This window comes from Gaeumannomyces tritici (assembly GCF_000145635.1).
Source record: "Gaeumannomyces tritici R3-111a-1 unplaced genomic scaffold supercont2.10, whole genome shotgun sequence".
Lineage (NCBI taxonomy): Eukaryota > Fungi > Ascomycota > Sordariomycetes > Magnaporthales > Magnaporthaceae > Gaeumannomyces > Gaeumannomyces tritici.
Genome location: NW_008804554.1, coordinates 32,240 through 57,492, shown reverse-complemented (window position 1 = coordinate 57,492; position 25,253 = coordinate 32,240). Strand labels below are relative to the sequence as shown.

Here is a 25,253-nt window from a genome sequence, read left to right as displayed (position 1 = left end):
CAAGTGTGATGGAGGGGCCAAGGTAGTGCAGCACAGGCACAGTCAGTCTCTCTCGTTATTCCCGGCAGTAACCTCCTCGGAGACGGGATGATTACCGCGTGGCGCTCCGGGCTTCTGGAAAGCGCACCCGACAGCTCAACGCACAGTACGAGCAAGCTAATCGCACCTGCAGCCCGCGAGCCCCGTTCCATCGAACCTTCCTGCCTGTGCCTGTCCCACTGCCCGTTTCGTTTCAACTCCCGACCGGGGCCGGAGCGTCGGATGCACTACCCCGACTCCGACCCTTACAAACCCGCGGTGTGCGATGTTGCCGGGGTACCCGACAATATCCCTCCGAAGCTGCCTGCCGGTATGGCACACGCGCGTTCCGAAACCGACCGCCCCAGGACAAAAAAAAAAAAAAAAAAAGGCGCGATAAGCCCGCGAACAGCCCGACGTCAAAGCCTAGTGCACGGCATGGCCAACATCACGTGGTAACGCCACGCATCTGCACCTGCACAAGAAACGCTCTTGACCCTTGCGCAACGGTGGTGAGATACAGGGGTTATATGGGCCTGGCTGCAAAGTTTCTCGGGCTGTGGGAGCTGGAGATGTCGGGTGCCTGGACTCGCTTCCACCAGCATCGCTCCTTGTGTGCTCGGTAGTTGTGTAGGTAGCCTACCCGTAAAACACCACCATGCCCCACACACGCTTGGAATTGAAACAAGCAGACAAACTTGCGTCGTCTCGGAGAAGGACACAGGGTTGGCGGTGGTAAGCACACCTGGTGGATAAAATGACACCTCAGATGTGGCGCGCACAAATGATGGAAGAGAGCTTGGCTTGGCAGCAGCAGAGGACTCTGAACCAAATTAGTCATAGGCGGCTTTCCCGTCACTGGAAGATGTGCCGAGCACAACTAGACACCAGGGGTATACCAGATCGGTCAGCTGCAGCCAAGTTGATGCGCCGCCATCTGAGGTGTACATATAATTACGCAATCTATCTGTTTTGTAAGCGTCTTTGCCCTTCGTCAGCCGCCATGGTGCAAGTAGCAGATGAGAAAGATCGAGGGTCGCAGTCGAGGCCGGGGGAGGCGCAGAAACAGCTCGGCCGAGACTCACTGTCAGCGAGGCATCACAGGCCCAGCGCCCCCCGCGGCACAGAATCAAAGACTCGTTCGGCACCTTATCTTTTCCATCCAGGGTCCCACCTCTCCTGCACAAGAAGAAAGAACAAAACTCGAATGCCCCCCCGTTTAACGCAACGCCAATATCATACATTTTAACCGGGAACACGTATTGTATGGCAGAGACACGCACCTGCACGACGGCCACGACCAAACTACAGTTTTGCGTCGATACGTGGGTAGTTGCGCAATGAGCAGCAGGCAAAACGCCGACCAATGCAAACAAAACACCGATGATCGTAAGGAAAAAGACTGAGGGAGGAAGGAAAGAGGACAAAGAGGACAAAGAGGCAAAAGGCAGGACACGAAAACGGAACAGGTATACTCAAGGCTCGAGAGATCGCATATCAACCGTGACGAGACCTTTGCTCCGACATCTAAATTCACGCTGCCCTACCCTGCCTGCCCACGCGCGCTTCCTCTGCTTGTTGTGCTCCAGTATGATTATCACGGGGCGTTTGAGACAGGTCGAGACAACCAGGACATCTGCATACGTCCGTCACGTCACGATAGTCGTCCGTGCAGCATGACAAGGGGTGGGAAATCAGACCGAGCGCGCAGATGGGCGTGAATCCAGTCATAGTTCTGACTCGGCGCCGTTGGCCTCTACTGTCATTGGGCTCCCGTTCTGCCGCCTCTGCTGTTGCTGTTGACGAAGGCGCGAGTTGCCCGGTGGCCGTCTCCGTGTCGCCAGGCGTCCATTGCCACTGCCAGTTCCTGTGGCGCTTCCGTTGCCGTTACCGTTCATGTTCATGCTCTCGTCGTCGTCGTCGGAGTCGGGTTGTTCCTCGGCGAAACGGCGAGCCTCGTCCAGCTCGTTGACCACGTCGTCGGGCTTGTCGCGCAGCCACTGCATACGAGGCCCGGATCGCGCCATCTCCGACACGCGGAAGCCGTAGATGCGAGGCTCGTAGATCTTGCCGCGCCCCAGGCCTGGCGCAACGTTGCGCGCATGCATGCCATTGATTACGCTGCCGCCGCCGTCATCCGTCAGGCGCATGCTGCTACCCGAGTGCGAGCCCGCCAGCACGTCTGCCCCGTGCTTGCTCAGGTCAAACTCGGGGAAGGTGAGCAGGAAAAGAGCGCCAAAGGTCCGGCCGAAAAATGCGCCGTCAACTGTCTGAAAGCGGCTGTTGGGTGGGACGTAGACATCCAGGCATGATGGGCAGAACAGCTTGACGGTTCCTGAGCCCGGAATGTCCGAGAGACCGACGGGCAGGGTCCTAGCCATTCCACAGTTGGTTCGGGGGCAGTGGCCAAAGTGGCCGAGCTCGTACTTCTCCGACATTTGCTGTATTCCAGCTCGCGAGCATATAAACCTCTGATGGATCAGGCCGTACAACAGCTCGGCCGAGGACTCGATGACTGATAGGTCGCTCGCTATGCGGCTGTGGTGCCGCCGCTCGCCGTGATGCCTCGAGCCGCCGGCATCGCCGGATTCGTCAATCTCGTCCTCCTCGTCTTCATCCTCGTCGTCTTCGTCATCCTCGGGCTCGACATCCAATATCATCTACGAGCGCACAGAGCACGGCCACGGTTAGTTTACCTTCGGGACGCGCCGGAAGCAGTCAAGGAGAGCAACATGACGGACGGGCCGCACAGGGGATGATGGCAAAAATGGCTTACCTCCAAGGCCTCCTTGTACATTGGGACCTGTGTCTGCAGGCCCGTCAGATTAAAGTCGTCCTCGATAAACTCCTCTGATACCTCGGCAAAGTACTCGTGGCCAATCAGATTGCAAAAGGAGGATATCCATGATTCTGGGGTCCCCGAGGACGATGACATGATGGGCGGCGCGTTGTTATCGTGGCGAAGGTGGCGGTGGGAAAGGCGTGCCACGGGATTGAGAGGTCGTTGGCGACAAGTCCCGTGCGTGTGTCTAGTGGCGGGAGAAGGCGGAGATGGCTGGGCTTTCTGTGCCTGAAAGGGGAGACGGGTGGAATCCCGGGGCCGGACGCGCGCTTCGTGATGTTCAGCGGGGTAATTGTGTAGGCATGATCGTCTCGACGAGGGCGCGAATGAGGCTGATCGAGGTGGTTCGCCGGTGGGACTATAGCGTACGCTACCGCGATGGCTGGCTGCTAGGTGCTGAGGGTCGCAGCTTAAATATTGCAGGGACGGGTACGGCGGCTCGCTTTTCGTCGTCAGTCGGGCTATGTCGCGTTTTGCGCCGCGAGGTTTTGCTCAGATCCAAAGGGAGAAATCCTGTCCGTTTTGGGTCGTTGCCATGGATGGTGGGCGGTGTGGCCCGTGCAGCGAGGTTCGATGAGGCTGTGTCACGTGCTTTTTCACTGTCATTTTATCATTTGGTATGAGACTCTTTTTTAGTTTAATTCATTTTTTATCCAGGTGCATTTGTTATTCTCTCATACTTCGGTTTATCTTACGAATACTCCCGAAACCGAATTGGCCGCTCAGTAAAGTACGCCCTTTTATCGCTGGTCTTTGGAGAGGAGAGACAAGGCGAGGAGTGATGAGACATGGGGCGAATTAGGTATGGGATAAGAACGAGATCGACGCTGGGGGGGAGACCACCAATAGTAAAACAAGCGATCACTCGGACCACTCGATGACGCCTCATGCTTTGCGCCCGCACCCCTCTTGGATCTCCTCCGCCTAGAGTTCGCATATTATTCTTTAGTCTACTTTTGAACCCTCGTTTCCGGACATGCAGTCTGTGCCATGGCGGTGTCTTGGCCGGCATCTCGCCAGCTCGTCTCCCCGAAGCAGGTTCACACTCACTTTGGAGCAATTCAGAGACCAATACTTTATGCCGGAATTGCCCCTGATCATCGAACAGGACCAGAAATCTTCCAGTCGTCCTCAGGACTCGCTTAGCCCGTCCTTTCCGAGGGTCCACAGTCTCTGGTTCAAACACGCTCACTTCGCGTCTGCCGTGGTCAACGTGGCTGTGGCAGGGCAGCAGACATGCTTGAACAACGTTGACCAACTCGGGCCCCGTCTGCAACAGGATGCAGTTGTCTCAACACGCCTCCCATATGAACTCATGGTCTCGTCTCGGGATCTCGACATTTTGCATGAATTCGACTTGTGGATTCGCGCACTCAAAGATGACGACCATGCAACCTGGATCGCCGAAACAGTTGCTCGGGCTATTTCTGCAGAAGGACAGCTGCTAGGAGACGACGGCGCTGGCGGCCCTCGGGTGGTCCGGTTCGAGGCACCGCTCAGGTTACTTTTCCTGGCAAGCGCGTTTAATTGTGCCAGAAGCCGCGCCCGCGGCTCAACGCCACTGTGTCGTCTCTACATAGCCCAAGCCCCCATCTCAGATCTCCCCCTAGAGCTACAAGAAGACTTGCCTGTCCCTGAGCTTGTTCTTCAGGCAGGTAAGGGTGATGTATATGGCACCAGCATCTGGATGGGCCTGGCGCCGACATATTCTCCCTGGCACCGAGACCCAAACCCAAACCTATTTCACCAGCTATATGGCGGCAAGACATTTCGAATCATGCCTCCAGCTCCTGGCGAGCAGCTGTTTAGGGAGGTCCAATCACGCAATGGGCTGGTCTCCAACCCCCGGATCCGAAGCATGGGCATGTTCCAGGGTGCTGAGGCGTCCGCTCTCCGCGAGGCCATCTGGGGACCGACGTCAGGGCACCTCCCGGGGCTTCTCGAGGCACGGTTACGTCCCGGAACTAGCCTTTTCCTGCCCGGGGGCTGGTGGCACAGTGTCCAGAGCGAATCGGGGGACGGGATGCTAAACGCCTCTGTCAACTTTTGGTTCCGATAACAGATGTCACACCGAGAGACAGCTTTGGCAAGGGGATATCATTGAGATTTTAGAATGCAAACTGGGGTGCAGTAGCCTAAGGCTGTCGGCAGGACGCATCTCCCAAGGCCCTATTTCGCTGGCATAAAATGATGAGAGGGTTCATGGTCAGGAGGAATGGGGTTGCCACCGATCTCTCACAAGTCTAGCTTTCGGGACACACGCACACCCGGGCTTGCGTAACGCACTTCAAGTCCTCCTCCCTGATCGCCACTCGCAGAAGAAACAGAAAAGACCCCATTAAAAATTAGTGTCGTCGACCAGAAGCTTTACGACTCGGGTGCGGGCTCGATTGTCTGTGTCTTGGCCTTCTCGGTAGTGATAGGTGCACCTGTCGCCGGAACTGTGCCTGGGACGGCAGCTGGGGTTGTGCTCGTGCCGGGGGCTCCAGCGTCGCCAGCAGCGTTCTTGGGCTTCTCAGCACCAAAAACCTTCTCGAAGCCAGAGGCCTTGTATGCGCTGCCGCCGGCTTCCTCAGTCTTGAGATCGGCGAGGCGTCGGGCCTCGGCGTGGATATCCTGGACCTGCCGCTGGGACTGTGTGTAGAAGTCAACGACTCGCTTGCCGGTGGGCGTGTTTACAGCCTTCTCGAAGTAGGAGCTGAGTCCGGTGAGGAGGCTGTTCGCACGGCTGGTGATGCCGTAGCTCTGGTCCGCAGTCTTGGCCCGGTCCGTTGCGTGGTATTTTTGGTCAAGGTTGGTAAGGGTTCCAAGGAAACGGGAAGAGACGCCATGCTTGTGGTCCAGCTCGATTGCCGACTGCAAGGCAGCATCGCCGACAACATAACCGTGGGCCAAGTACTCGGCCAGAATGCGAGAGCGGGGCTTCTCCTCCTGGGTTATCTCATCCGAGTCCCGCTCGGCGTTGTCCTTCTCGTTGTGGGCGTCATCCTGGAGAGACTCGGCCGAAGAGGTGACCGAGATGTGTGAAGGGCCGAGTTGCGTGTTGTTGAGCAGCAGAGCGGTCTTGGCTGCCGTCTCCTTCTGGAAGATGACAGTGGCGCTCTTGGTCTCGCCCTCGGCGACAACCTGGAGGTCCTCGATCTTTCCGCTGAAGGTTTAGTGTCGCTGTCAGCCAGCTATTCCAGTCAAGGACAATTCGAGTCTGCACACAAGACGCTTACCAGAATGCAAAGAAATCACGGATCTCCTTGTCGGCGGTCTTGGCCGAGATGTTCTTGACCGTCACTGTGTTTGGGGCCGACATGATGCTTGGTGTATCGAGAAGGCTCGATTGATTCGAGATGGCAACGGTAGGAGAAAGGCCTACGGATTCTTAAGGGTTTGTCGGGGAGTTGGGAGCAGGAGCTTGATGGAGTGGAAGAGAACGACTGGAAGGTGGGATAAACGACGGGTCTTGGAGGGGAATGGAGTTTTATGGGTTTGGGATCAGTACCTGTGACCAGGCAATGAATGGCGTGGATGAGTTCAGGCTTCGGGGTTGCCCAAGCCGGATGATCGCGTCCACCTGGTGTGAGACCAGAGCTACACGGGGAGGGGCGACTCAAACGTCATCGTTTTGGCGAGCTGGGGTGGCAGATGCAACATGGATAAGGAGGGGCAAGTTCTGGAACAACCGCCGGTCGCTGCGCCACATCTAACTGACGACTCTCCACCCTCCCATGGAAAGCACCTGCCCGGTGCTCCTGCCTCGGCAGCGGCCTAAATCCTCCTCCACCTACAGACAGCGCGGAAGGGGCTCCGTGGCCCCAAATTGCCCCTTGGAGGCCTGCGGGTGCCAGCAAGGAAGGTCGTTTCCGTGTCAAATCCCCCGCTCGCACACAAGCGCGTCAGCCTTGTATACGCATGCGTGCCTGTTGCGTGGCACTGTGGCGCAATTGTATGTGATTGATTGTCTTTGAGAATCAAGTAGAAATCGCAGGTTTTTATTACAATGGGAGCCCGCTCATGTGGCAGTATCTTGTGGGCTTTGGTTGGAACTCTGCCAGGGAATGCATTTACTTCCCATCCGAGATCAACCTAAGCAGTCCTGATTTCCCTCCCACCAAAAAAGCGAAGACAATGAATACAAAGAAAACCGTATGATTTCATCCCAATTTCATGCTTTGGGTGGGCCATCGGTCTTCTCCTTGACGGCATCGTCAAGGGGTCCCTTTGGGTTCGAGCTGAGGTTCTACAAGTCCTTATCGTGAGCTAAGTGCTTGCAGCAGAGGAGACTTCCATAGACTTGGTATGATGTACCTGGAGCTGGTCCGTGTTGGCTTGGCCCTTGTTCTTGGGGGTGTCGTCCAGGCCTTGACCTGTGCCCGGGGCTGACTTGAGCTGGGCGTCTGTCTGGGTCTCGGGAGGGGGAGACTGGCGGCCCTCTGTGGAAGACATTGTGCTAAGATTGAAAGAGACTGGTGGATTGTTGATTTGGGTGCTAAGGCTTGCGGCGGGAGTTGCTCAGATGATTTGCTTGAGGTGAGATGAGTTACGAGGGCGAGGTAGATATGTGAGAAATTGAGATATGGGGTTGAGTTAAATACCGAGGAAGGTATCTGCGGCAACGGGTAGATACTGCAGATATTGAAAATCCGCGGCAGCTTCGTTGAGGGACATCCCGTCGTCATTCGTTGACATCAGAGCTGTAAGCACCACTACATCATGACATCACCACCGGACTGTTGCAGGTGGCGGCCGCACACAGGCTCTTGCTCTCCACCATGAGCTGTTCATCAAGATGCGATAGGATAGCTAGTCGCACGCTTATCCAATAAGGTGGCACCCGGATGTCAGGCTAATTTTGCTAGACCTGCAAAAATCCCATTCGATCAACTGAATGTCCCACAGCCTCATGTGTGACATTCCCCTCAACAACAGCTGGAGCTCGATTCTATCCGAAACGGGAGCTTTCTGGTGTTGTGGCGATGGGCAGGCCCACTCAACCTGCAGCCTGTAGCATCCATGTTAGCTCCCTGCAGGCGGCCGTTAGGCACCTAATGGGAGTCACTTAGTGCTAGGTGGTTCCCCACAGCGCTACGCAGACCTGTGCGTGGGGGCCGTTGTGCTCAGTGCTGGCGACCTGGAGGTGGAACCGCATCTCTTAGCGGCCCCTCCCAGCGACCTCCGCGCTCAACCTGAGCAGCAGTCGCCGGATCAAGCCATCCCGGTTGATGATATCGCGACGTGTCTTGGGATTGCATAAACAATCAAATCATCCGACGGCCACCGAGTTGCCATTGCCAGCTCTGCCTGGCCGCGAGGCCGCCCGTATCGGTGTGCCTAGGTATGCAGTGTATTTCGCATATGGCCGCGTCTGATTTGGCCTCTTCCTTCATTCCATCCGTCCGCGCGCGGTACGGCGACTCCCGCATCTGAAACAGTTGAGCCCGCCTCCGCTGCCGTGTGCTGCACTGAGCAGTGAGCCAGTTCCCTGTCCGCCCACAGACAATTGAGCGTTTACACCAAAGCTCCAGGGGTGGCACAGGTATTCATTCCCCACCTCGCCGAGATGCCCGACCTCAATAGCGTCCCGCCATCGCCCCGGGCCCTGGCTGCCACCCGCCAGCAGCCGCCCTTGTATAACGCCATGGCTCCGCCGCCCGCCCCGATACCATCCGCCCCGAGCATTCTCCCGTCGAACCAGCCAACCGCCAACACGATGGCTTCTTCTTCCCCTGCCCTCACCTCGCCCAGCCTTCCGCCAGCGGCTGCCGTTGCTGGCCAAGACAACACGGGCGTCGGGCCTGGACCAGGACCGCTTCGACATCCTCGGCCGCTCACCGCCGCAGAGCTTCATATGCAGTTGGAAAAAGAGCAGGAGGCTGTGGTTAGTAGCGTTGCCGCCGCCTGCTTTTCAATAGTTTTTACCTCTGATGATGAGACATTGCAGCGCTGACCCGAAACTCAACAGGTCAACCGCCTCACGCGAGAGCTGTCGCTCCTGCGCGCTGCCCAGAACGCCTCGGTTGTTTCCAACACATCATCTACATCTGCCAGCGGAGCCGACGGGACCCCTGGGCCGGACCTCATATCGGGCGCGGGTTTCTCGATTCCCTCCTCGACCGGTCGTCAACACAACCGCACATCTTCGAGCGCGAGTGCCCGGAGCCAGGCCGCCCTGATGAGCACATCGTTTGGCGCCAGCTCTATGGTCGGCGCTGCCTCGGGCCCGCTGCCAGCTCAGGCGGGCCGCCCATACGGAGGTAGCCTGAGCAGGCAGAACAGCACCGCCTCCCGCCGGAGTCGCGCCAGCTCCCCCATCCATGCCACGCACGCCGCCGCACAACCTCAACCGCACCACCCACACTACCCACCCCACCACAACCACCACAACCACCACCAACATAGCCCGGCGGACCCACTCCCAGGGGCCGGATACTTCCACCGTGCTCAGCCAGGGTCAGGGCCAACTCCCTCGGAGTTGTCCCCCGGGCTGATGCCAGCAACTAGTCGGTACGAGGAGGTGGCCTTCTACCGCTCCGAACTAGACTCGGCCAAGCGAGAGAACGACATCCTCCGCCGCCGTATACGTGAGCTAGAGCGCGCTGTCCGCGACCGCAGAGCAAGCGATGCCAGCCGCGCCCGATCTGAAAGCGCCTCGACGAGCGCTAGCGTGGCAGTAAGCGCTGCGGGCGCTGGAGCAGCCGGGGCCGGTGCAAGCGGCGGCGTGGCGATTGCGGGCCGGCGGGAAGGCGCCGGACGTGAGGGGGTGGCCAGCTCGTTCAGTATCGCCGGTAGCGTCGGAGTCGGCGTTCCTGAGGACGAGGTGTGCGTCGGTGAAAGCGCCGCCAGTGCCGGGCTGAGGGCACAGCCCGCCTCTTGAACATACAAGGGAGCTACTTTGTTGGCTAGCTGGATACAGAGTGTGGAACGACTCCCGGGACGGTTGGCGACCAGATGCGGTGGCACACCACCCTGGTTTCACGATGGCTCCTGGGGCTGTCTTCTCTCTAAATCCGATTGCCGCCGGATTTACTATCTTGCACAGGCTGTTTTTGTCTCTATCTCATCTTCTTATTCTTTGCCTTCGTGATGTTACTTTTAGAAGCCTACAGGTGTTCAAAATTAGCGGATATTTCGCTCCTGGTTGACTCTGGTATTTTCTCCTTCCTTTGCCTGCTGATCCGCTGTCATCCAGCCGTGTCATAGGATATCTCTCTAAAGAGCTAGTGTTTGCGGTGAATCAAGAGGCATGCTTTACGAGCTTGGCCTGGGGAGGCGTGGCAACGGCTAATACAATACAACTGTTCTTTACAAGTTCCACCCGGTTTATGTGTTTGTAGGATTGTTTGGACTGCCGTAAAAGGGACATAAAGGCACACGATAGTTACATTCAAGCCATGTGCCGAATCTCCCATCTTGTCAGTGCTTTCCTTGGCATCTTGCTAAAACAAAAATGGCAGTTTCAGCGAAAGATATTCGTAGGTCCGCCGGTTGAAAAAGGAGCGGGCATACGTACTGTGCCATTCATGCCACCTCACTGTATAATTCGCACGAACCCATCGATCAAACAACTTCGACATCCGCATCACGTGAACACCCGAGCGGCAACCTCAAGTTTCGCGTCCCTCCCCCGTTGTTGCTTTTACCTCCCTTCCGCCCCACCCGCCCGCGGCGCGTCTTCGTGGACCCCCGACACTTGCATCCCGGCGACCCTCTTGGGTGTCTCATTGCGCTCGGCTATTTTACGCACGCATTTCCTTCAGCAATTATCGGAACCTCCAAATCTCATCTCTGCACTGTCAGCTTAGGCCCGCCCCCGCGCGCCGATAAGGATGCCTCCGGTCGTGCCTGCTCGAGGCGGCCCCCGCGCCCATGTCGCGGCCCCGGTCGCCAACATGGGCGGACTGGGAAAGCTGTCCGGCAAGCGCCTGCTGCAAAACACGGGAGGGAAACGGCATCGGTTAGTCGTACCCGTGGGGGTTTCTCTCTCTCACGCGTCGGCGACGTTATGCTAACATGTGCCTTGCCACAACAGTAAAATCCCCAAGGATTGCATCCTGGGAATCAGTAAGTTTGCGTGATGATATGGCGCTCTCTTGAAGGCGCATGCACTAACTGAAACGTCTGCGTGGCTCACCAGCCAAGCCCGACATCCGGTAAGCTAAACAAACAATTAATTACGCGCTGGGAAGTTCAGCGCTGCTCTCCTCCCGGGCGCACTCTTCGCTAACGTGGCGCATATCGCGCCCTTCAGCCGTCTTGCTCGTCGCGGTGGTGTGAAGCGCATTTCGGCTGTCGTCTATGATGACGCCCGCGCCGCCTTGAAGGCATACCTTGAGCAGGTAAGAATCCCGCCCCGATGTTGGCAAATAGGGTTTCGAATGACCAACGCGCAACTCCCCACCAGGTTCTCAAGGACTGTGTCGCTTACTGCGAACACCGGCGGGCAAAGACGGTCACTGTACATGACGTGAGTATTTTCACATATCTAGCCTATTTGTGACCTTCCCGCCCTTTGGCAAGCTAACGCTGTGATTCAGGTCATCTTCTCCCTCCGGCGGATTGGTCGACCGATATATGGGTTTGACCCGGATACATATGTCGCACCCCGGAAGAGGGTTGCGGAGCCAGCTGATGCGTAACTCAACGGGCTAAGCCTTGTGGAACCAGGAGACAAGTCGACTACACTTCACCTGGGGCATCTTCATTTTGCGGTTGGCGTTCGGTGTCTTATTTCCTCATGCAATGTTGCTTCCTTTTGGCATGCCCCCGTTGTATTCCTGTTTTTTTGTTCTCATTTGGGGGCTTTTTATACCAAGGGACAATTGTGTGGCGTTCGGGTGCTGGAGGATGTGTGAGGGGTTGTGATCATTTGATGACTGGATCCTGCCCAGATAGGCCTGTGTCGCCATACCTCGGGCCTAATGGCCCTTGGGGCCGAGAAGGAAGTCGCAGGAGAATCTATCTGCAGGCTGCCTTGGTTTATCGCCCTCTAACCCCACATCCAGGAAGGCAACAGAAGCGGTAGCACCAATAAGTTTGTGTTGGCATTACTTGACCGCGATGAAACCTATGCCATTCCTTGCGTCCCGAATGGCCTTCCGAAGAGCCTGATCTTCTTCATCCGTCCACTTAACCGAGAGTTGATCCCACTTCATGCCTGGGGTGTTGTACTCGGCCTTGAAACGAGCTTGCTGGGTCCGGAGCCGCTCCATCTCCCGGGGGTCTCCGGAGCCGCTGAAGAGCATGAGAGCCGTGCAGGGCGGGAGCGCCTCGTGGATGCGGGTGATACGCTGGGCCAGGCTCGCCACGGCGACCTCGAGCACAGGACGCTGGTCGCCTGCCCCGTCCTCGCCGTGGAAACCCAGACGTTTCTCGAGTTCATGCGCCGAAGGAGGCCTGTTGGCCTCGTTGCTTCCCGCCCTGGTGTTGTTCCACCAGCCCCTGAGAGCCTCGAGCTCCCGCATGCGCGCCCACACAAAGTCCACACCGCCCGCCCGTATCTCCTTCCCGTCGGCGTCGCCCTGGACGGCGCGCACGATGCCAGCCTCAACAGACGCGTCCGACTTGCAAGGTATGAATATGTCGGCATCGTTGTACTGGGACCAGCCGGCGTCGCCCCAGTCGACGGCGGCTGTTGACTTTCCGGAAGCGACCCCTCCCGTCGCACTAGGGCCGGCTTGGGCTCGGTAGGCGGTGCCGGAGCGACGGAGCCGCCTGAACAACGTCTCCTTGGTTTCGCCTCCTATGCCCCACTCCCTGCCCTTCTCGCACTTCTTCTTGACGAGATCCAGCGCCGTGAGCGCGTCTTCGTGGCTGTCGTGTCCCTTGCTGGAGCCCTCGTTCATCTGCACTTGTCGGTTCAGGAACTTCGAGGCTAGGTGCTTGAGCGAGTGCTTCCCGTTGGGGGCGCTGGGGTTGGGGAAGAGAATCGACGTGTCGACCACGAACGGGTGCGCCAGCTGCAGGGCCTTGAGGTCCGAATCCAACGAGTGCCCCACGAGTATCGCGCGGGGGTGCAGGAGCTCGAGCATGCGCTTCTGGATGTCGGCCAGCGTGGTTGTCACTGGCTCGAGCATCTCCTCGGTGATACCGGAGAAGCGGGTGAGGTAGTCGAGGATGGGAAGATCCGGCTTGACGAGCTCGTCCATAACGACCTCGCCGTCCCAAGCGAGAACCGTGATGCGGGTGAGGGACAGGTCGTTGTTTGTTGGTCCCGTGCGGCACATCTCGCAGTCGATGGCGAAAATCTCGCGGCCGGCCGTGATGCTTCCCTGCTCGATCTCAGCCTCGGGAACGTCGCCGTCCTGCAGCTTGTTAACCGTAGTATGCACCCAGCCGTCGGGGTCCACGAAGGCCCGGCGGCTCTCCTCGTCCGAGAGCATGGCTGGGTGCAGCGAGAACTTGTGTTCGATGTACTCCTGGGGGGTTGAGACGAATTCTGATATGCGAGTGCGCACGTCCTTCCACCCCGGCTTGTCCTGCACGAGGCGGGGGCCCTTTTCTTTGGATTTGGGGAGGGGTACCATCAGCATGGTCGTCACTGGCGAGTGCATCCTGGGCACGGAGCCTCTCTCGTCGGCAGTTGCTCTGACTGGCCAGAGGTGCTGGAATATACTAGCAAACGGCCTGACAGCCTCGGGTAGTTGCACCGCTTCCAGTTTTCTCGGGTAGTAATCATCGGGCGATGTCTGCACAGCCCCAGACGTCAGGCGACACTCTTCGAAGTTGGCAAAGTCGACATCCAGCTTGAACATGGCCTCCTCTAGCCCAGGCACCATGATCACAACCATCTTCCTGAACTGAGGCCGATGAGAGACGGCAATCCACTGAGGAGCGGCGCCGTCGGTGAAAAGATAGAGAATCAGGCTGCGGAGGTCGGTGACCTGGATTTTGCTCTGTAGGCGGGCTTGCGCGGAAAAGGAGATGCTGGGGTAGCTCCCAGAACCCTTCTTGGGCGCCTTCTTGCGGCGTTTACTTGGGCGGCCGTTGATGATAGTCATCCACCCCTCATCGTTGTCATCGCCCACAGCACCCAGCGCGGAGCTGCCGTCCTGGCTACCGTCCGTGCCGCCCAGTGGCGTCTTCCCCGTAGAGCCGCACTCTGTCCGTGGCCGCTTCGATCCCACCGACGCAATCAGGTCGGATGCCTGCCCGCCAAATGTGGACATGTCACCGGCGCTGCCAGCCTGCGCGTTCGCAGGCGGCTGAGCCCCCATTTTGACGCCTGGTGCTGATCAGGGGTCACCTGGACAGAAGCAGATAGGTGAGAAGAAAGAACCGGTGGTGGGCGAGCAGACGGCCAAGCGTGAGACTTGAATAGGAGATAGCCGTCGAGGGTGCAGGCAGCAGGCAGCGGCAGGCAGCTGCTAGATTTTCCGCCTTGTAACTCGGTGCTTCACAATCTTGTCAAGCGACGCTGAGTTATTGAAGAAGTTTATCCAGCCAATGCCCAGGTGGTTGCAGGTTATGGAAGGAGCCTAAATAGGATCCGAAATTCAGTACCCGTCAATATGGGTGATGAAAATAAGGAAGAAGCATTCGGAACAGAGCTGGGATTGAAGTCTTCAGAGTTCCAACCCGCCTAATTTACCTGCGAGGTACAAGGCACCAGCACGATGGGAAGAGTGGGTGCCATGCATGTGGATACCAGAGCTCAGGCACCTCCCTTCAACCCAGAGGCTGGGAACTGTGAGGGTCATTTCACAACATCGAAACAGTGTGCTGTTGCAAACTTGGTATGATAGTTTGCTTATATACCTACTACGAGAGGTTCCCGCATCCCTTTTCAATATGCCGAGAAAAGGAGATAGCTACCTCGATGAATTATGAATAGGTGCTTGGGCAGACAACTACGGCAGTGCACACTGTGGGGGCTATCTCATGTGCTACAGACACTCAATTCTAGGATACGGCAGATCCACCGCCCCACCGTCATCACCACTGAAAACGATCGCCAACTCATCGCGAGACCCGACCTATCTACCTATACAAAGGACCAGGCTGAACTCTGATATGGCTGAGAGTCTCGACTGATGAGAATTGTTGCCTTCTCAATCGATTTAGTTGCTACGTCAAAAAGTCACTTGCCTCCCTCCCGCAAAGCTCAGATTTAAGAAAGGTGGAAGACCCGTTTGTCATGGCGGCTGTACCTAAAGACAGCGACAAGCATGCTGGCATAAAGATGCACGGGACCAAAGGCTTCAGTCCCGGCAGGTGCCTCCGTGCCGCGAGGGACTACAAGCCGGGCCAGCTGATGGCCGTGTTCGATGACCCGCTCGTCGCCTTCCCCGACGCGGCCGGCAGCAAGACGACGTGCCACCACTGCCTGGTCCACAACGCAAAGGTCTTTGGCTGTACGGGTTGCGACAAGGCTGTCAGCTACTGCAGCGACGAGTGCCAGAAGGTCAACTGGAAGCTGATCCACTCCAAGGAGTGCAAGGTGTTCCGCAAGGTGCAGGCCGCCGTTAGCAAGAACTGGCTGCCCACCCCCGTGCGAGCCCTGGTCCAGATCCTGCTGCGCCTGTCCGAGGTGCACGAGGTCGTCACCGGTCTAGAGGGTCATGGAGACAAGTTCAGGGCTCGGAAGGAGCTTTGGGAGAATATGAAGCTGCAGGCCTACGCTGGTATTCACTATGCCGGACGCAAGGAGGATGATGCGAACCTGAACTTGGCCGCCGAGATACTTTGCAAAGTGAGATGGTCAAAACATGATCTTAGCCCAACTTCATGAGACTAATGAGTTTCCGTCTAGATTCAAACAAACTCGTTCGACAGGTTCGATGCCGATACAGGCCAGAGTGGCACTTTTTTGGACCCTCTTCTAGCCATGGTCAATCATTCGTGCATCCCAAACGCCGTAGTCTTGTTCTGGAAGCGCAAGGCCTATCTCAGGGCTGAGACGCCTGTCAAGGCGGGAGAGGACATCACCATATCATATATTGGTAGGTTAAGTTATCATGCCTTGCAAGTGGTTCCCTGGCTGATACTTGAACCTCCGTCTCCTAAGACTACACCAAGCCCCTGTCCTTTCGGCGCCAGGACCTAGAGCTGTATCATTTCCAGTGCGGCTGCCTACGCTGTGAGAAGGACATGGACGTTTACCAGGTCTGCCGAGCATCACCTATACTCAAGTTCAACGATGCAACCATCTCTCCTAGCGCCGCGTGGCTGGCGAGCCCACCTGTCAGCGCGGGCCTTCCCGACCAAGGAGCGTGGCGAGCTCAAGTGGAGGCGATATACGCAGAGTGCGTCAGTACCCGTACCGAGAATCCCACCGCGAACGAACGCCTGGCCAAGCTCAGGGATGACTGGAGGCGGTGCAAGCCGCTCGTTGACGCAAAGCTGTGGGCGCTGGAACCGCTTGCCAAGACGATACAGTCGGCGACGCTGTACTACCTAGCCGCCGACAGGCTGCCCAATGCGCTGGCGACGGCCTGCCTCTCGGTCCTCTACTGCGATCCCGTCCAATACATCGCGCCCTTCAAGCAATTCCGCCTCACCGGCCTGATGCTCGTCGCAAAGGTCCTCACGCAAACCTCGGTCCCCGACGACGAGTCCCTTGCCAAAGACGCGCATCCCGACGTCGTGGCGGTTATGAGCAGGTCCGACCAGGCGTCCATGCTGCACGCGGTCCTGCTGCTGGTTACCAGCCTCGCCCCTAAGGGCCATTCTCCGGACTGGGTTATTCTCGAGGAGGCAAAGGTGATGCTATCGGGCATCGAAAGCATCAAGGGAAGGGAGAGTGATGCTATGCTGTTGCGCAAATGCCTGGCCAACCCGGGAAGCGATGGCCCGCAGATGTCCTTCTTCCGAGAGCGGGTCTTGGGTCCCTTCGAGGAGCTGGCGCGCCTCGCTCCGTCGGTGATCGCGGCGGACGTCGGCTCTTGAGCTGTGTTTTGTTTTGCGTGTGTAGTCTACCGTGGCCGAATCACCAAGCCTGCTTGAAATCTCCACCCGCACGTGAATTTTATGCTGTATGCATCTCTCAGCTTGCGCTCTGTCATACAAATAACCGTGACTTTCAGCTGAGGAACATCCAATATATCTCATGAGCGCGGGGCTGTGCTTGATTCTCAACCCAGCCGCCCTTCCTCGCCCCTGCCTGCACCCTCCCTGCGTCCAGGATATATAATTGATCATCCGCCTGGTACTGTCAACAAACAGATGCTATCAGGTCTCGCCTTTACATTGTAGTGCAATGAGTGCTTCTCCTTGCCCCTGATGCTGAGCTCTAGGGGCTCGGGCTCCTTCCACCCCATGTACACTTCTTGGACACACGGATGGCGTCGAACCAGAAAACCAATGGACACCGAGGCACGCGCAAGGGGTTTCGTGGCTATCTAACCCTTGAGGTTTGGTAGCGTAGCTTTTCTGCCACTATTAGGAGTGAACCATTCATCCTCGGGTTTGTAATTGTTCACCTTTAAGATTGGACAGCGATCTTTTTGTTGTTTTGTCATGTAGGTGCTTTTCAACATCATTACATGTTAGTATCCTTACAACCTTTTTGATATCACCCACCACCCTCGGTCAAGGCGGGAAAACGAGCTTTTACTCTTGGGTATTTTTGATCTTTTTATGTATATAAGACTATGCTTTTTCATGACCACCCCCTGACCTCCCAGCTGTGGTAATTCGACTATAGCTCGTCATTTTCCGTCCCGCGTCCCCGCGTCCCGCTACTCGGAGGGAGCTGTGACTTGAACATTTGTAAAAGTCCCACGCTCCAGTGAGCCGAGTCGGACTTGTTCTCCTCTGCTATCCTCTCGATCCAGAGGCGCCAACAACCATCCGACAAATCCGGCGATTCGCGATCGCAGGCGGCCACGTGCGCCAGAGCTTTGGCCGGCCATATCCCGAGAGTGGCGCCCATGTTCTCGTCGAGAAACGTGTCTGTCACCAGATTTGCAGCCTTGACCTGCGCCTCTGCAAACCGGCTGTCCTTGACGAGAAGGACACGCAAGACCTCGCGCATACCGCCCTTGTCGAGAAAGTCTTGCCGTATGCGGGCACTCTTGACGAGGCCCTTGATGGCAGACAGTTTGGCCCTGGCCAGGGGCGATTCTCGGCCCGCAGTCTTGGATTCTCGGTCATGCTGCATGACAGAAAAGGTCAGCCGTCCGAGAGGAGCGCTGTCCTTCCCGTCCCTCGCACATGACGTTTCCAAGAGCGCTGGCCAGTGCGCCTCGACCGCTTTCAACGCCGCCGGGTTGTTCTGGACCGCGGCAGAGATCGCCCTCGCGGCAAGGAGAGCGCGCGGAGCCTCCGAGGCTGCTACGACTTTGGAGGAAGCAGGGTGGCCATCGCTCATCAAGCAAAAGAGTGAACTCAGGGCCGGGAGGTCCTGAGCTATCTTCAGACCGTAGGAGAGGTCGTGCGAAAGCTCCTCAAGCTTGTCGAGGGCACCATCCAAGTCGGCCGCGTCGACGCCCTTGCGTTTTCCCAGCACGCCAAGGGCGTTGCTGAACTGCAGGGCTTCGGGCCCGGTCGACTCCTTAATCTTCCCAACAGCCTCGTAGGCCGGTGCGCCCGGGCGAATGTGCTCGCCGGCCTGCTCCTGTGGCTCCGAGTCGACAGCTATGACGGCGTTCTCGACAGGCAGTCCGGCCAATGCGGGATCCTGCTCGGAAGGAACATTGATCTTGGCCTCCTTCTCTCCAGTGTTGACGTTCAGGCGGACATGGAGGCTAGTTGGGATGTCTTGGCCAGGCCGGACCGGCTGGAATTCGTGAGTTGCCCGAAAGATCTTGGGATAGCAGTCGATGGCGTTCTCCGGGTGACATATCAGCTCAACATCGCCCGTTGCTGGTTCTTGTGCTGCGGCTGATGCCTTCGCTGCAAGCGAGACACATAGTGCCGCAAGTATACAGGGGATCATTGTTGCCGCCGCTCGTTCAGCGATGAATGATTGGCTTGTTTTCAGTACTTGGACGTTCGTCCTGCCCTTGTTGTTCCCAATCTAAAGAGCTGGTCGAGGCGGGAAAGGCCAGAAAGTGGTGTTTTATATGTGGAGGGAATCGAGGCGACGTGCCAACTGGACAGATAAACAATTCCAATCCTTAAGGGCTCAGGTGGCTGCCTTCCTCCTACAGCACTACAGACAGGATGACTCTAAGCATGCTCCACACGACCGTTGCAGTTTCCGTCTTCGGGTGTGGTAGAATCAAGAAGAAGCAACTGGGCCTGGGTGGATTTGAACAGATATCAACCCAGGACAGTGGCTGAGTACGAGATACCTGCCCGTATAAGCTGTGGCCACCTGTGCATCTACTGTGTCCCTGCACGTGACAAGGTGAGGTGTCACTAATTAGCCACCTCAGCATGGAGGAGGCGGGGCTCACACATGGAAGCCACACGGCGCCACAATAAAGTCCCACCAACCAGCCCACCAGCCTCGCGCGGCTGAAGAAGGGGGCGGCGTGGGTGGAGCTGCGCTTGAACGTCACGGCGAAGCACGAAGGAGCAAGGCCTGACAATTAAGTCACCCCCCCGCAGCATCGATTGCAAACTGCACACGCCTCGCCATACCCACCGCACCGCACCGCGCTGCTGGACTGTTGCACCAATTGGCCGGGCATGCTGTCGCTTCGTCGAGGAGGCGCCTCGCTGGCGCGGCAGTCTCGGGCGCTGAGCCTGCGGCAGTCTAGGTCCTACGCCTCGGGCGGCCACGGCCATGGCCACAGCCACCAGGTTGAGGAGTCCATGGGCGTACGTTGGCAAGCTCGACCCTGCTATGACCGTTCCGTCGTATCTCTCTGCTGACTCCCTGCCCACCCCCCTCGCAGATGGCATTCTATGCTACGTTTGGTGCCGTCCCCGTCTCGGCTGCCCTCTACTACGCGTGCCAACCCGGTGCGGACGGCCAGCCGTCCTCATTAACACAGGCCATCGGCCGACTCTCCGACTTCCGCAACGACTGGGAGACGCGCAACAACTGGCACACGCAGGCGATTGAGCAGGCCGCCCACGACAAGAATCTGTTCTACAACGTCCAGCGCAACACGCATGTCGAGCTCAAGTTCCCCGAGTACGTAACTCTGCCCTGTCGCTCTGCCTGGATCTCCTCTGGGTGGGATGACTTGCGCGTTGGATGCGAGGATGCGCCCATTCGTGCTTCTGCCACGCCGCCCCTGGTAATAGCTAACCGCGTGAGTTATACGTCACAGGATCTTCCAGACAGGGTCGCCATACAACGTCCCAGCCGGTCATTACGGGAACATGGACAAGGTGGTGGCTCACTACAAGCAGCAGCACCTGGAAGAGGAGGAGAGAAAAGCGAAGAAGCTGGCGGCAAAGCAGCTGGAATGATCGTGTTTTTTATTGTATGATATCCAGCCACGACACAAAATCGACTAGATCTCTGAAGAACGGCAATTCCGAATTTGCATCATCATCTGTTAGCTGAAATCAGCGATCTATGCTAGCCAGCAAATCTTTCCGCCCCTTGTGGTGGATTTTTAGTGCGATATGACTTCAGGGGGTCTGCTTGGGCGAGCCCATTTTACTACGTACGCATGGCTTCTATATAGCGACGTATAACGATGCTTTAGAGAAACGGGCACTTTTTGATATACTTCCACGAATTCGGCGGCACAGGAGAGCTCCGCCCTTTTCATATTATGTCTCACTTCCTCGGGGTGCATGCACGCAAGCTCAGTAACTCACAGACAACCATGTGCATACCAGATCTATACGGACGTGAAGCACCTGCCAACCTCTCTCTCGCGGCTAGGTACCGGGGACAAGTGATGATGCATCGTCATTGCCTACCAAATCCTTATCTTTCCACACGGATACCGGTAGCCGCTTCCGTATGCGATGACATCGAAGCCGGTATGCAATAGCCCGGCCGCTCTGCAAAGATACCAGACCGGATTTTCTCCAACTGGCTGCTCGAAAAGGAAAAGAGAGACGAACAAAATACTCGCTATCCATAATTGTCGCACAAGGCTCTCAGCCCGCGCAGTCAGGGAAACTCACGAAGCACAGAGACGCCCACAAAGCAGGGGAGACAGCCTACCAACTCTGTACCATCGCTACCATCCCTGTACCACCGCCGCGCTATGGTCTCGCAACTGTCCACAGCCGACAGCCAGCCCGCAGGCCCCGACGCCACCAAGCAGCCCACCCACCCGCCGCCGACGCCACACCGGGGCAGTCCGGAGCAGCAGGAAGGGCCCGATGTCGTCATCAAGCCCGTCTCGGCCGAGGTCGGGCGCGGCGTCTTCGCGGGGAGGCGCTTCAAGCACGGCGAGCTCATCTTCCAGGAGGCGCCCGTCATGACGGCGACGCACGACGCGTTCCACGAGGCGTCGACAAGGAACGCGCCCGCGGCGTACGAGTCGCTGCCGGAGCGCGACCGGCTGCTCATGCAGGCAGCCTTCACGGCGCTGGCCCGCGCGGCCGTGGCACCCTGCGGTCCGGCCGCCCTGACCGAGATCGCGAGCAAGCTCGACCGGCCGGCCACGGCGCGGGTCGACCTCGGACCGTCGGATCAGCACCTCCACGCCAGCCGGGGCGGCGCGGCGCCCGTGAGACGGCGGGGCGCGGCTGAGTCTCGGGCCATGCTGGGCTGGTTCTGTGCGTACGCCTTCCGCCTGCCCGAGAGCCAGGGCCGCCGGCGGGGAGCCGTGTTCTTGGTCGGCTCGCTGATAAACCACGCGTGCGACGGCTGGAACGCCAACTTCAGCTTCGCCGGTGACAACCTGCGCGTGCTGGCCAGGAGGGACATAGAGGAGGGGGAGGAGATATCGATCAACTATGGGCGCTCGAGGAAGGAGTTTCACTGTCTGTGTGGGCATTGTCTGCGAGGGAGATGGTGGCGATCTGGGTTTTGGCGACACACTTGCGCCATCACCTGAGGCAGGAAGAAGAAGAAGCGGGGACCGAGTCGACAGCCCCGTGTGTCTCGGCAGGCGAACATGCGGACAGAGCTGGAGCTTCGAGAGGGGACACTAGAGGTTAGAAGTCACATACTCACATAATATGAGCCAGCCAGACGCTGCTGCAAAGATCCAGGGGCTGACGCCGCCAGTGTATGCGAGTCACAGCAATCATGTGTCGTGACGCCGTTCTGGGCCTGGGTTTTCACTTAGCAGCATAAACAGCATGTTGGAGGTGCGGCCTTGCCAGCACTAGAGCTTCCGCAAAAGATTCTTGTCTTTTATTGCACCATCATCTCAGGATGGTTGGTTTTTGCCAACCTATCAAGCAAAAACCGTGACCGTGCGCCGTAATCCGTGATCAATTCAATGCAAGAACCCCCAACCCGCATTTCCCGCCGCCGTCCCTTACTTCAGAGGAATGAAACGAGAAGAGTGAGTAGCACCGATACCCGGGCGACCGTGCTTCACAGGCTTGCTGTACGCGGGGAAAAGGGAGGGCATGTTAGCAGGCTAGGTATGCCATGGCCATGCCCGGAACGGGGCCAGGGGGCGGACGGCGAGGGGAGAGTTCACATGGCGACGTACTATGAGATAGAGAACTCTGCCAGGTAGTGACCGACCATCTCGGGCTTGATCTCGACCTGGTTGAACTCCTTGCCGGAGTAGATACCGATGACGCTGCCGATCATCTCGGGAACGACAATCATGTCGCGGAGGTGGGTCTTGACGAGGTCCGGCTTCTCGTTGGGCTTGGCCTCTTGCTTGGCCTTGCGCAGCTTCTTGATGAGGCCCATGGGCTTGCGCTTCAGGCCCCGGTTGATTCGGCGCCGGGCGCGGGCGTGGACGACATCACGCAGCTGGTCCGAGGTGAGGTCGAGAAGTCTGCCGGGGAGACGGATCATGTCAGCTCTCCGCCTCCATCAATGCACATTGCACCCAATCTACAGCGCATCCAAGCATCATCGCGTCCTTCCAATTTGGTCCCATTCTCTCCGACAGGTCGACCGGGCGCATTCCGAGGGGGTTCTGTTGCTGGGCGTCACATACTGGTCGAGGTCGATTCCGCGGTAGGAAAACTTGCGGAACGCTCTTCTCTTCTTGATCTCGGCAGCCTCCTCGGCGTTCTGTTGAAAAGGGCAGGTCCAGGTCAGCGCTGCTGCTACTTGGCTGGGGCAGTGGGCGTGCAATTCACGAAGGGAAAACGCACGTATTCGACGTCGGCCATGGCTGCGGTTCTGAGCTGGTCGGAGTTTCGGTCGTTGTTCTCGATGCCGTGTGGTGGATGTGCTTCTGCAAAGAAATGGGAGATGGGCCTTTTTGGAGCTGTTGCCTTTTCTCGAAAATCGTTTGTGGGCGGGGATTTCGTGCAGACTGGGCAGTGGGCCAGGTGGGCTTAGTCATGCACTAGCCACATGAGCCACACGCCGCCCGCCCTCCCGACCCATCGGAAATTCATGGGGCATTGCGAGTCAAATGTAGCCTGGTGTGTTCAGAAAAGTACCGCCCAGTGTAAAATGCTAGCGCGGACCACAGATGTAGAATCGGGCAGTTAGGCATTATGAGCCAACCAAGAGCACCGCTTGTGTATAATTAGAGCAGCTCGCTGTAAGGCACCTCTTCTATCCGTTCTCCCAAAAGCAAAAGCATCGGGCTCAGGACACCCCGACAGCCAATCACGAACCGGTACAGATGTGCCTCTTTACCCCCAAGAGGGCCCCCAGATACGGAAGTCTTTCCTCCAAGCCCACAAAGCTGTAAGAAATGCAGAAGCAACGGATGAGATAATGAGAGATAGAAGATGAACCACTCCGATAGCCTCCCTGTCGAACGCTGGCAATCACTCCATTTCTCAATACGCGCTACTCATCATGATAGCAAGAACAACATATCCAGAATACAGTAGTAAGCAATGAAAGAAACGATAGGAAAGCAAAGCAGTTCTCGATGTATACAAGTTTGAAGGGAGCGGAGTAGACAAAAAGGGGTCAAGGGGAGGGAATTCCGAGCCCATTGCTAGCGACCGTGTCGTGTATATTTCCCGCTCTTGGCCTGCATCTCCTTAGAGAGATGTCGCAACAGTAGCAGAGGCGAGGGTATGTTTATACTCGGTCGTCAAGCTTGGGAATCCCATGCCGTCAGCTCGATGCCAAACAGTCATGCGTTCCCGCTCAGGTTGATTGTTGAGTGTCGCCCTAGCAGCACTGAACAATCGTTGCGTCGAACTCTGTCCATACATCCTTGAACTCGCATCCTTTGTGGGCCATGAAGGTGCGGATCACAGTTTGCCGGAGTGAGGGCAGTTGGTCCCCGACTCCGACTTCCCAATCCTCAATCTCGTTGGCGCCGCTGAGAATTTGCTTATTAGCGCGTGTACGGAACTCGTCAGATCCAAGGGCGTATCCCCAGAGAAACGCAGATCCTTGGCGCAGCACCATCTCTTCAAACGCCAGTGACTTGTACTTGGTATCCGGGTCGCGGTTAACGGTGGTGCCCATGGACCGGGCCCAGCCGATAGAGCCTATCCACGAAAGCTCCGAGAGGAAGGCAAGGTCGATGGCTGGAAGGGTCTTGATGAAGTTGGCTTGCGCTTGGCGTCCTCTGAGGCCAGTCTCCAGGCATTCTCCGCCATCGCAGTGGCAGCCGAGATCCGAGATGTGGTCGCACAGATGGGCAGCGCGCTCGAGACGGCACAGGTACCGCGGTCGCGACTGGCTCGGAATCGTGGTGTTGGCAGCTAGGAACTCGGTCCGCACCATGGTCGAGATTCGTTGTTCCCTGCGCTGAAGCTCGCGGACAGTGTCGAGGGAGAGACGAGGTAGAACATCGCGCCCATCAACACTCTTGGTTGACAACACGCCGCCAGTAGGGGGTACAGGGAAGGTGATTAGGCGATGTGCAGAAATGGATGCCTCGTAGTTTGAGATAACCTGCCAGGCGTGCCTTCTGGTGCGCGCCAGAGCAGATATGGTGGGTAGATCTGCATACTCAACGATGAGCAGCAAGATTTCTGGCAGATCAAGGATAGATGAAGTCATGTCGAGTGCTTGGAAGGATGTTAGGGGGTGATGATGCCGAAGCCACGATAGTGCCTCTGGCCTTGGCTTTGCGGCTGATATGTTCGTAGGTATTTCTCAGCAGAGACTACTTGTAAGGAGAAAAGCAAGATTGGAAGATTCATTCCTTTCTCGCTCAGGTGGAAGGAGAAAACAGAAAAAAAGGGTTGGAGAAAAGGCAACTGGGTTAAGGAACATGAGGAGGCGGGCACCTTGATGGCCAGCGCCGAATCAACCGAATTCAGCCATATGATTGGATCGCATGCGACCCGCAGGTTGCGAGCGAGCAGGAGCCCCGCAAGGTGATTGTGCATGGCGAGGTGAGGTAGGGAGAATGTATGACTGCGGAAGCTGCAATGGGTATGATGATCGTTGGAAAGTGATAGGTCTCCCTTATCGATCGATGTTGCCGCGGGGGAGCACAGGGGCAGCCATGAACCGGAAGAAGAGGGCGGGCAGGTTTATGTG

General features: G+C 57.4%; 13 protein-coding genes across 13 annotated transcripts; 6 read left to right on the top strand and 7 right to left on the bottom strand.

Moving 5' to 3' along the window:
• Positions 1-860: 860 nt before the first annotated feature.
• GGTG_12858 (casein kinase II subunit beta-1) lies at positions 861-3,374 on the bottom strand. Its single transcript, XM_009230759.1, has 2 exons — positions 2,795-3,374; positions 861-2,678 (listed from the first exon to the last, which is right to left on the bottom strand). Exons 1-2 carry the CDS (start codon positions 2,951-2,953, stop codon positions 1,746-1,748), a joined length of 1,092 nt encoding a protein of 363 aa, XP_009229023.1. The 5' UTR covers positions 2,954-3,374; the 3' UTR covers positions 861-1,745.
• A 462-nt stretch (positions 3,375-3,836) lies between these two features.
• On the top strand, positions 3,837-4,919 carry GGTG_12857 (hypothetical protein; the record flags this gene model as incomplete). Its single annotated transcript, XM_009230758.1, has 1 exon — positions 3,837-4,919. The coding sequence occupies one exon, from the start codon at positions 3,837-3,839 to the stop codon at positions 4,917-4,919; it is 1,083 nt and encodes a 360-aa protein (XP_009229022.1).
• GGTG_12856 (hypothetical protein) lies at positions 4,840-6,497 on the bottom strand. Its single transcript, XM_009230757.1, has 2 exons — positions 6,082-6,497; positions 4,840-6,008 (listed from the first exon to the last, which is right to left on the bottom strand). Exons 1-2 carry the CDS (start codon positions 6,162-6,164, stop codon positions 5,228-5,230), a joined length of 864 nt encoding a protein of 287 aa, XP_009229021.1. The 5' UTR covers positions 6,165-6,497; the 3' UTR covers positions 4,840-5,227.
• A 210-nt stretch (positions 6,498-6,707) lies between these two features.
• GGTG_12855 (hypothetical protein) lies at positions 6,708-7,451 on the bottom strand. Its single transcript, XM_009230756.1, has 2 exons — positions 7,160-7,451; positions 6,708-7,091 (listed from the first exon to the last, which is right to left on the bottom strand). The coding sequence occupies exons 1-2, from the start codon at positions 7,295-7,297 to the stop codon at positions 7,017-7,019; spliced, it is 213 nt and encodes a 70-aa protein (XP_009229020.1). The 5' UTR covers positions 7,298-7,451; the 3' UTR covers positions 6,708-7,016.
• Positions 7,452-8,018: 567 nt separating this feature from the next.
• GGTG_12854 (hypothetical protein) lies at positions 8,019-10,258 on the top strand. Its single transcript, XM_009230755.1, has 2 exons — positions 8,019-8,729; positions 8,814-10,258. The coding sequence occupies exons 1-2, from the start codon at positions 8,412-8,414 to the stop codon at positions 9,723-9,725; spliced, it is 1,230 nt and encodes a 409-aa protein (XP_009229019.1). The 5' UTR covers positions 8,019-8,411; the 3' UTR covers positions 9,726-10,258.
• Positions 10,259-10,461: 203 nt separating this feature from the next.
• Positions 10,462-11,991, top strand: GGTG_12853 (hypothetical protein). Its single transcript, XM_009230754.1, has 6 exons — positions 10,462-10,805; positions 10,881-10,912; positions 10,986-11,001; positions 11,100-11,187; positions 11,253-11,315; positions 11,386-11,991. The coding sequence occupies exons 1-6, from the start codon at positions 10,678-10,680 to the stop codon at positions 11,485-11,487; spliced, it is 429 nt and encodes a 142-aa protein (XP_009229018.1). The 5' UTR covers positions 10,462-10,677; the 3' UTR covers positions 11,488-11,991.
• Positions 11,113-14,406, bottom strand: GGTG_12852 (hypothetical protein). The gene has a single exon (XM_009230753.1). It carries the CDS (start codon positions 14,062-14,064, stop codon positions 11,896-11,898), a length of 2,169 nt encoding a protein of 722 aa, XP_009229017.1. The 5' UTR covers positions 14,065-14,406; the 3' UTR covers positions 11,113-11,895.
• Positions 14,407-14,725: 319 nt separating this feature from the next.
• Positions 14,726-16,946, top strand: GGTG_12851 (hypothetical protein). The gene is made up of 3 exons (XM_009230752.1): positions 14,726-15,539; positions 15,600-15,789; positions 15,855-16,946. Exons 1-3 carry the CDS (start codon positions 14,985-14,987, stop codon positions 16,733-16,735), a joined length of 1,626 nt encoding a protein of 541 aa, XP_009229016.1. The 5' UTR covers positions 14,726-14,984; the 3' UTR covers positions 16,736-16,946.
• Positions 16,947-17,225: 279 nt separating this feature from the next.
• On the bottom strand, positions 17,226-19,163 carry GGTG_12850 (SIL1). The gene has a single exon (XM_009230751.1). The coding sequence runs from the start codon at positions 18,723-18,725 to the stop codon at positions 17,487-17,489; it is 1,239 nt and encodes a 412-aa protein (XP_009229015.1). The 5' UTR covers positions 18,726-19,163; the 3' UTR covers positions 17,226-17,486.
• Positions 19,164-19,213: 50 nt separating this feature from the next.
• On the top strand, positions 19,214-20,266 carry GGTG_12849 (hypothetical protein). Its single transcript, XM_009230750.1, has 3 exons — positions 19,214-19,555; positions 19,633-19,874; positions 20,014-20,266. The coding sequence occupies exons 1-3, from the start codon at positions 19,424-19,426 to the stop codon at positions 20,153-20,155; spliced, it is 516 nt and encodes a 171-aa protein (XP_009229014.1). The 5' UTR covers positions 19,214-19,423; the 3' UTR covers positions 20,156-20,266.
• A 644-nt stretch (positions 20,267-20,910) lies between these two features.
• GGTG_12848 (hypothetical protein) lies at positions 20,911-21,708 on the top strand (the record flags this gene model as incomplete). The annotated part of the gene is made up of 1 exon (XM_009230749.1): positions 20,911-21,708. One exon carries the CDS (start codon positions 20,911-20,913, stop codon positions 21,706-21,708), a length of 798 nt encoding a protein of 265 aa, XP_009229013.1.
• A 429-nt stretch (positions 21,709-22,137) lies between these two features.
• Positions 22,138-22,957, bottom strand: GGTG_12847 (40S ribosomal protein S15; the record flags this gene model as incomplete). Its single annotated transcript, XM_009230748.1, has 4 exons — positions 22,138-22,207; positions 22,318-22,614; positions 22,780-22,856; positions 22,940-22,957. The coding sequence occupies 4 exons, from the start codon at positions 22,955-22,957 to the stop codon at positions 22,138-22,140; spliced, it is 462 nt and encodes a 153-aa protein (XP_009229012.1).
• Positions 22,958-23,924: 967 nt separating this feature from the next.
• Positions 23,925-24,767, bottom strand: GGTG_12846 (hypothetical protein; the record flags this gene model as incomplete). Its single annotated transcript, XM_009230747.1, has 1 exon — positions 23,925-24,767. One exon carries the CDS (start codon positions 24,765-24,767, stop codon positions 23,925-23,927), a length of 843 nt encoding a protein of 280 aa, XP_009229011.1.
• Between the last annotated feature and the right edge of the window lie 486 nt (positions 24,768-25,253).

Excerpts from the sequence above, each read along its gene's own strand:
- GGTG_12854 (XM_009230755.1), top strand. The coding sequence starts at position 8,412 with ATGCCCGACCTCAATAGCGTCCCGCCATCGCCCCGGGCCCTGGCTGCC. Across the intron at positions 8,730-8,813 it reads AAAAAGAGCAGGAGGCTGTG|GTCAACCGCCTCACGCGAGA; the intron begins GTTAGTAGCGTT and ends GAAACTCAACAG.
- GGTG_12851 (XM_009230752.1), top strand. The coding sequence starts at position 14,985 with ATGGCGGCTGTACCTAAAGACAGCGACAAGCATGCTGGCATAAAGATG. Across the intron at positions 15,540-15,599 it reads CCGCCGAGATACTTTGCAAA|ATTCAAACAAACTCGTTCGA; the intron begins GTGAGATGGTCA and ends GTTTCCGTCTAG. Across the intron at positions 15,790-15,854 it reads CATCACCATATCATATATTG|ACTACACCAAGCCCCTGTCC; the intron begins GTAGGTTAAGTT and ends CCGTCTCCTAAG.
- GGTG_12853 (XM_009230754.1), top strand. The coding sequence starts at position 10,678 with ATGCCTCCGGTCGTGCCTGCTCGAGGCGGCCCCCGCGCCCATGTCGCG. Across the intron at positions 11,188-11,252 it reads TGAAGGCATACCTTGAGCAG|GTTCTCAAGGACTGTGTCGC; the intron begins GTAAGAATCCCG and ends ACTCCCCACCAG. Across the intron at positions 11,316-11,385 it reads AGACGGTCACTGTACATGAC|GTCATCTTCTCCCTCCGGCG; the intron begins GTGAGTATTTTC and ends GCTGTGATTCAG.
- GGTG_12855 (XM_009230756.1), bottom strand. The coding sequence starts at position 7,297 with ATGTCTTCCACAGAGGGCCGCCAGTCTCCCCCTCCCGAGACCCAGACA. Across the intron at positions 7,092-7,159 it reads CCAACACGGACCAGCTCCAG|AACCTCAGCTCGAACCCAAA; the intron begins GTACATCATACC and ends AAGGACTTGTAG.
- GGTG_12849 (XM_009230750.1), top strand. The coding sequence starts at position 19,424 with ATGCTGTCGCTTCGTCGAGGAGGCGCCTCGCTGGCGCGGCAGTCTCGG. Across the intron at positions 19,556-19,632 it reads AGGTTGAGGAGTCCATGGGC|ATGGCATTCTATGCTACGTT; the intron begins GTACGTTGGCAA and ends CCCCCCTCGCAG. Across the intron at positions 19,875-20,013 it reads GTCGAGCTCAAGTTCCCCGA|GATCTTCCAGACAGGGTCGC; the intron begins GTACGTAACTCT and ends TATACGTCACAG.
- GGTG_12858 (XM_009230759.1), bottom strand. The coding sequence starts at position 2,953 with ATGTCATCGTCCTCGGGGACCCCAGAATCATGGATATCCTCCTTTTGC. Across the intron at positions 2,679-2,794 it reads TGTACAAGGAGGCCTTGGAG|ATGATATTGGATGTCGAGCC; the intron begins GTAAGCCATTTT and ends GTGCGCTCGTAG.
- GGTG_12852 (XM_009230753.1), bottom strand. The coding sequence starts at position 14,064 with ATGGGGGCTCAGCCGCCTGCGAACGCGCAGGCTGGCAGCGCCGGTGAC.
- GGTG_12856 (XM_009230757.1), bottom strand. The coding sequence starts at position 6,164 with ATGTCGGCCCCAAACACAGTGACGGTCAAGAACATCTCGGCCAAGACC. Across the intron at positions 6,009-6,081 it reads CGTGATTTCTTTGCATTCTG|CGGAAAGATCGAGGACCTCC; the intron begins GTAAGCGTCTTG and ends CTAAACCTTCAG.
- GGTG_12850 (XM_009230751.1), bottom strand. The coding sequence starts at position 18,725 with ATGATCCCCTGTATACTTGCGGCACTATGTGTCTCGCTTGCAGCGAAG.